This window comes from Bufo gargarizans, chromosome 7 (assembly GCF_014858855.1).
Source record: "Bufo gargarizans isolate SCDJY-AF-19 chromosome 7, ASM1485885v1, whole genome shotgun sequence".
Classification (NCBI taxonomy): Eukaryota; Metazoa; Chordata; class Amphibia; order Anura; family Bufonidae; genus Bufo; species Bufo gargarizans.
In genome coordinates this window covers 91,540,861-91,548,879 of record NC_058086.1, presented here as the reverse complement: position 1 = coordinate 91,548,879, position 8,019 = coordinate 91,540,861, and the positions used below count along the sequence as shown (strand labels likewise).

The 8,019-nt window shown below is 40.4% G+C and overlaps 1 protein-coding gene across 1 annotated transcript; it reads left to right on the top strand.

The window, feature by feature from the left end:
- The first annotated feature begins 1,037 nt into the window (after positions 1-1,037).
- On the top strand, positions 1,038-3,044 carry LOC122944175 (E3 SUMO-protein ligase ZBED1-like). Its single transcript, XM_044302405.1, has one exon. It carries the CDS (start codon positions 1,038-1,040, stop codon positions 3,042-3,044), a length of 2,007 nt encoding a protein of 668 aa, XP_044158340.1.
- The last annotated feature ends 4,975 nt before the right edge of the window (positions 3,045-8,019 follow it).

Here is an 8,019-nt window from a genome sequence, read left to right as displayed (position 1 = left end):
TTGTAGCATCCTGAGTCCTGCTCCTGCCATACGTATAATGTCTCCTATTGCCACCATACAAACAGTATATGTCTCCTTGAACTCCTTCTAGCCTTTAGTATAGCAAGCCTGAGGCTGAGCCAGCTGCCAGACACAGAGGGCCGCCGCCTCCCCAGCCCGCTCTCCTCTGCCTTCCCCTGACTGATTGAGGAGGACGAGACGAGACTAGAACCACGGTCACGGCCACCAGTCAGACACCCACCACCAGACAGGAGTGAGGAGGACAGTGAAAGAGATCCAAGTTATCCAACTGTCACCAAATTTGCTGCGTGTTGTTGGCAGTACTTGAGCGAGCTTCACCCGGAAAGCAGAGACTATCTCAGTAAGTAATAATCCCTAGTAAGTTAGTAATAGTAACTGCTGCACTTGAACACTTTTGATATGTCATAGTGACGTATCAAAAGTGTTGATCGTTGAGGGTCCCAAATTTGGACCCGCAACGATTGCAAGAATAAAGAGTCAGTCAGAAGGACTATAGTGTCTTGTCTCCTTGTACCAGAGACACAGAGGGCCTCCCCAGCCCACTGACCGAGGAGGATTGAGGACCACGGCCACCAGTCAGACACCCACGACCACCACCAGACAGGACAGTGAAAGGGATCCAGTCTGTCACCAAATTTGCTGCGTGTTGAAGTTACAGTTGGCACTTGAGCCTCACCCAGAAAACAGAGAATATCTGAGTAAGTAATAATCCTAAACAAAATGAAAAGATGCAACAATCTTGACATCCACACACAGCAAAGGTTTTATAGTATAGTAACTAGACAGTAAAGCAGATTTGACACTAGACTGTGTAATGACAGTCTAGAGAGCCATAAGAATTTTTTTTAAGAAGTTTTATCTTTTTGTTTTTATAGGAAAGTTAACTAACCAGCAAACACCAAATAGATAGAGAGAGAGACTAGTATACCACTACATCATAGATCAAGGACAACGGTTAGTCCACTGTCCACAAGGTGACCGTGACCATTACCAGAATACCGTGAAAAAGGAGAAACATGACCAGCAACAGTCAGATTCATCAGAGCCAGACTTCCAGCAGTCAAGGTGTTCTAGTTCTTCTACCAGATGAAACAGAGCAAACCAGCCAAGAAGAGGTTGTAGTAAAACCAAATTGCTCAGCTCCAGTATGGAAATTTTTTGGTTTTGAAAAAAGGGATGCTGGGGGCGGGGAGAAGAACAGTATAGTTGATGGTGATCCAATTTGCCGCCAATGTAGGAAACATGTAAAAGCCAAGGGTGGTAATACATCAAATTTGACCTCCCACTTACAATTTCATCACCCAAAAGAGTACCAAATAGTAACTGAATTGAAAAAAAATAAAAATCCATTAAAAATAGGTAGAGGAAAAAGGCTGTGTGATTCTGACAAAGGTCAGTTAACACAACCAACAACAAATATTAAAGAAATGTGGGACAAAAGACGTCCATATGACCGCTCTTCCCCAGAATGGAAAAAATGTACACACGCCATCACTAAATGGCTGGTTAAAGATATGATGCCAATGTATACAGTACAAAAAGAACCATTCCATAACATGATCAAAACACTTAATCCCCGTTATGAAATTCCAGATAGAAAATATTTTTCATCTGTAGCTATCCCAAAAATGTACCATGATGTACTTACAAAAGTACAACTTGAAGTTAGTGAAACTTTAAACCACAGCAACATTTCACTTACATGTGATGGGTGGACGTCCCAAGGATCGTTTGATCCTTACTGGACTGTGACCAGCCATTGGGTAGATAACGACTTTAACCTTGTATGTCGTTCGCTTGATACATTCTATATGCCTGAAGCACATACTGCAGCTAATTTGGCTGTGGCTATTAAAAATGTCTTATCCCAATGGGAAATCCCTCAAGACAAAGTAACTGCGTTTACAACCGACAATGGTTCAAATATAGTAAAGGCTTTGAGGGAGATAAGTCAGAAAAGAATACCTTGCTTTGGCCATTGCCTACATTTAGCTGTAATGGCTTCACTAGATGATGATCGCTGTCAAGCAGTCATCCGGAAATGCCGTTTAATAGTTTCCTCATTTAGTTCCTCGTGGAAACTTCAGCTTAGGTTATGCGAGAAGCAAACAGAGCAAAATTTACCTAACCGGAAAATAGTTGGTGACTGCAAAACTAGATGGGGTTCGACATATAACATGCTGTCCAGAATCTGGGATCAAAAAGATTTGATCAATGCTGTTCTTACAGAAAACACACAAACAGGCCATCTTGAGCTGAATTGGTCAGACAGAAATGTATTGTCTGAGTGTTTGTCTCTCCTAAAAGAAGTTAGTGATCTGACTGACCTGTTAAGTGGGGAGGAGGAGGTAACCAGCAGCTCTCTTTTGCCATTGCTAGATACACTGTACAGCAGTGTGTTCAATCAAAGGGATACGGATACAGAGATGTTGGAAAAAATGAAAAGAAGAGCCAAAGTAAAACTTACAGACAAGTATAGTGATAGCCAAACAATGTCTGTACTTGAGATTTGTACAGCTCTTGATCCCCGTTATAAATTAAATGTCAGTGCTGATCCTAGCCTCACTAAACAGTGCATTGAAAATGAGCTCATTCAGATTCAGTCAAGCATTACGTCTAAGTCACAGTCATTGCCATCTGGTGAAAGTTCCAGTACTTCCAATGAAAACAGTTTTGATAGGGCTAGAGGTCTCGCTTTTTTTCTGTCTAAGAACAATAAATTAAATGCCAATACTCAGATGTGTGACGAGGCAGCTTTAAACCCCACAGCTGAAATGGAGCTGTATTTCTCTCTTGCAGTGGAACCTCTAAACACTAAACCACTGCAGTGGTGGAAACATTCCTCTGAAATCAAAAGACTGCCGCTGCTATGTGTCTTGGCCAAAAAGTATTTAGCAATTCAAGCAACTGCAGTAGCGAGTGAAAGAATGTGGTCCAAGGGTGGGCTGATAACAGGTGGTTTGCGTGGAAGACTGAAACCCAGTACTGTATCAAATTTAATATTTCTTAGTAAAAATGAGTAAAGCATTTTAAATCCCATTCTGGGAGAGCAAAATAACCAATGAAGAAAACAATATGTCGGCTAAATAGGACTAATTTTTTAGACCTGGCTAGTTCAGTCAGTCAGTGCAGTCAGACGAGAGACCGTCACCAGTGTGTCGTGTCCTGTTGTGCAGGAATCATGCTCTGTGTGTGTGACTGTCACTGTGCATGATTCTCTATTATGGATTTGCTTGTGTTGCAGGAATGCACATTCTAAGTACCGATTTAGAAGAATGCTGTGTGTCTTAGGGCCTGACCTTACTTTGACAGAATCCCTGATGGTTTGGTTATGCTGTCAGTATAATTCTGTAGAAGTAAGGCCATGCAGAGACGCACAGCATTATAAATCAGTATACTAACGCTATGCAATCCTGCAAAATGAACAGTGTCCAGACTCCAGTGAGTCCACACCAACACACCACAACAGATCATGATTCCTGCTTGTCTGTGAATAGGCTTTAAGGTAGCCATATATACACATGAAAGAGCACCCACAAACTACAAAGACGGTCCCAAAGGGAACAAAAAAAGAATGTCCCAAACAGTATATGGTAAACAATAAGATCAAACATACATGATTACAAAAAGCAGGACTGTCTGTCACTGTGTGGTATATATTTATGACCATACATGGGCTCAATTGGATTTGGACACTGCTTGTGTTGCAGGAATGCACATTCTAAGTACCGATTTAGAAGAATGCTGTGTGTCTTAGGGCCTGACCTTACTTTGACAGAATCCCTGATGGTTTGGTTATGCTGTCAGTATAATTCTGTAGAAGTAAGGCCATGCAGAGACGCACAGCATTATAAATCAGTATACTAACGCTGTGCAATCCTGCAAAATGAACAGTGTCCAGACTCCAGTGAGTCCACACCAACACACCACAACAGATCATGATTCCTGCTTGTCTGTGAATAGGCTTTAAGGTAGCCATATATACACATGAAAGAGCACCCACAAACTACAAAGACGTTCCCAAAGGGAACAAAAAAAGAATGTCCCAAACAGTATATGGTAAACAATAAGATCAAACATACATGATTACAAAAAGCAGGACTGTCTGTCACTGTGTGGTATATATTTATGACCATACATGGGCTCAATTGGATTTGGACACTGCTTGTGTTGCAGGAATGCACATTCTAAGTACCGATTTAGAAGAATGCTGTGTGTCTTAGGGCCTGACCTTACTTTGACAGAATCCCTGATGGTTTGGTTATGCTGTCAGTATAATTCTGTAGAAGTAAGGCCATGCAGAGACGCACAGCATTATAAATCAGTATAATAACGCTGTGCAATCCTGCAAAATGAACAGTGTCCAGACTCCAGTGAGTCCACACCAACACACCACAACAGATCATGATTCCCGCTTGTCTGAAAAAGGCTTTAAGGTAGCCATATATACACATGAAAGAGCACCCACAAACTACAAAGACGGTCCCAAAGGGAACAAAAAAAGAACGTCTTTGTAGGTGCTAATTATCTTCAGAGTCAGACTGCATATGGATAGATTCCTAAGTTATTGTTTGAGCTTGTTTGTTCTTGTCACATAAGATAACAAATGTCTGTCATTTGGCCATTCTGAATCCGACATCGCTGAGATGCTGGGTTGGTTCCTATGAATGCCACAGTATCGAACTGCCCAATCATTCAGGCAGTTTAGTTTATTTGCATAATTTTAAGAGAATTTAGTCTGTACAAGGGCTCAGGTGACGTTCAGAACCTTTTCTGCATGATGTCCGTCAGCTGAAAATATCTAACCTGACAAATCAACCACCATCCAGACAATGATCAACAAACGGTGACTACTTTTAGAACGCCTAACTTGGCCACTTTATCTGATAAAAACATAAATGTCTATGACTACAGCAGACAGTTTGTCTCGTCATATCTGTTTCTTTTACACTGAAACTGAATTTTCACTACTGTTACTGTTATTATCTGGTAAAAGGATATGTAAAGAAATATAGTTTTTCCTTTAAATCCTCTGCCTACTTAATAGGAGCAATTGTAAAATGTTTAATACTTTACAATTAAAGATCTGAAGCACAAGTCCATATTTTGAGTGTTTTTTCTTCGAAATGGGAATTTATCACGATATATATCGTTATCGCGATAAATTTCTTAATATCGTTATCGTGGGAATATTTTTGATATTGTCCAACCCTAGTCCATCCTTGTTTCCCGAGATGGATTTATTACAGAATTCAAAGCAAATATTATTTCAGGGAAAGGAGAACAAGGCATTTTTCAGAATTTCTTTTCTATGAAGAGTTAGTGACTATTTAAGGGTGCCTTCAGTTCTAGATAAGTCACTGTGTAAAAGCACCCATACCATCCCACGCCTTCCCCATTCTCCCTGGTGGGACCTACACATCCGGATATCCTCCAATTACCTATATTGCGTCTCACAAAGACATCTGTAAACCAGAAATCTCAGATTTCTAAGAACATATTTCCATCAGTTCACTATGCCTGGCCTAAGCAAATCTCTCTTTTTCTTTTTCTCTGTAGTCTTACAACAATTACTTTTGTCTGACTAGTTGATGTTGAGATGTTTCTGCTGCTTGAACTAGAAAGTAAACGTTTGGTCTGCCTTTTGTATGGTAGCCTAACAACAGTCTCTTAATAGCACTGTATGGCTTTTGTCGCTGTATTTGACAAAACTGTCAAAGTCTTTATTTTCCACAGTGACTAAACACCATATCTTGAAGTAATAACTGTCATTTAATTTGCTATGTTAAGCTATTTTTTTCATAGTATGGCATACTATCCCTAGAAAAATTGCCGCTCAGTCAAGTAGAGCAAGGTAATATCAATGTCACGGAAGGTGTTACTAGAAGACACAAATGAAGATCCGACTGACTTGACCCAAAACTAAGGAACCAAAGGGTAAGCCCTGTAACAGCCCTAGCTCTCTCCCTTACTGCTCAGCCTATGCAAAAATCTCTATGGTAGATAATTGCATACCCTCATTCCTCGACTGTATGACACCTGAACACCCTATAATAGTGAAGGGACACGACCACCGGCTCCCTACACTTAATACGGAGGGAGTCAGGGTCACCTAGGATCAAGCAAACAGGAAAACACAAATAAATGAACAGACTTATCTGTAGAAGCATCAGTTGTAGCATCCAGCATACACACACTCCAGGAAGTTGTTAACCCTTCAAACACAAGGCAAGGAAAGACGGCCACTTAAAGGGGAAGTACACACATAAACACACACTTCACTTGTTGCCACGGGCAATGGCATGCGTGGCAACCATGTCCTGGGGAATCAGCCAGAAGGCCGAGACACTGCCACCACATGCATACAATACCAAACATAGTCACGGGCAACCAAGTGAAGGAAAATGTCACTAAGCACACCATAGGCCGTGACAATCTGACCTACATTGTTATAGCACAACTGACCAACCTGAGTCTAACCAAAAAAGCAAGGCCACGTTTATTATGTGTACTTTAAAACTGTCACTCATTCCATGTTGCTTACATTCCCATTGTCAACCGCTAAATTTCTGGTTTTAAATACAAAAATATTTGGTGAGGAATCTGAAAATAAAACGCATTTCTCATTATAATTTTAATTTAGAAAAAAACACGGATATGCATTTATAAATGTAAAGAGTCACTGTACTTTCACATAATTTTATTTTATTTATTAGAGAATGGTGAAACGAGCAAATTTCTAAATCATTTCATTAAAAAAATACGCCTGCATCCGCCTGAAAAAAAAAACTAAAAACTGTAAAGTGGGGGTGTGTTAGAGCTAGCTGAGATTGTGAGCCTGATAAAAGAATTGCCACTACACTTATCTGTTCTTTGAGCTCTAGAGCTGAAAACAAACGTAGTGGGAAGTAAGGGAAAGGACATCTCAGCAAACTTACATAGAAGGGAGACACCCTCTGCTTCTGAGTGAAATGTATCTACCTGTGCAGCTGAAACAGGGAATAATATGGCTGAGAGGGACATTAGGGAAGCCCAAATAAACATAAAAGCTCAGCCATTATGCAAACTTTTCTTGAAAACTCAGGTACACGTTAAGCATAGTTTTTGGGATTGAAATATTTTTAAAGGGAACCTGTCACATTGAACTTGGTGCTTGCTCTGCAGCCAATATTTTATATAGCAGAAGGAGCTGAGCAGACTGAAAAAGATTCAGTATAATGTTTAATTCATTTAAATCCCTGTACATTTTGGGCTTTGGAGTCCAGTGGGTAGTCCTATCAGTGACTGACAACATTATTTCTATGACTGTGCATACAGAGATAGTTGTCAGTCAATAAAATGCAGGTTGCATTGCATTTTCAATGTGACAGATTTGGTTTAAAATAAGATAAGCATACTTTCATTATATGTCCATCTTATAGCATATGCATATAGTTTCAAAACCTTCATAGAATTGTACATGTACTGTATATATTTGATCAGAAACCATTTGCATTTTACCATAAATGTGCAGCTTGGGCATCTATGAGTTTAGGCCCCATACACATGTCCGCAATTTCATTCCGCATTTTGCGTAATGGAATTGTGGACCCATCGTGTGGCCCTGCTCCGGAAATGCGGACCCGCACTTCCGGGTCCGCATTTCCGTTCCCGAAAAAAATAGAACATGTCCTATTCTTGTCCGCAATTGCGGACAAGAATATACATATTCTGTTAGTGTCAGCGATGTGCGTTCCGCAAAATGCGGAACGCACATTGCCATGTTCATGTTTTGCGGATCAGTGGATCCACAAAACACGCTACGGACGTGTGAATAGAGCCTTAAATGGTCACCTATGAACTAATACATTTTGCTTGATATGGAGTATTGTGTAGTTGCTCCTCTGTGATGTGATATTCTTGAACAGAGTTACAAAGATTTTGCTGTTGCTCGTTTGCAAAGAGCCATGGCTGGCCAAAAAAGTCTATTTTGGCTGAGCATGATATGTTCTTAAAGGA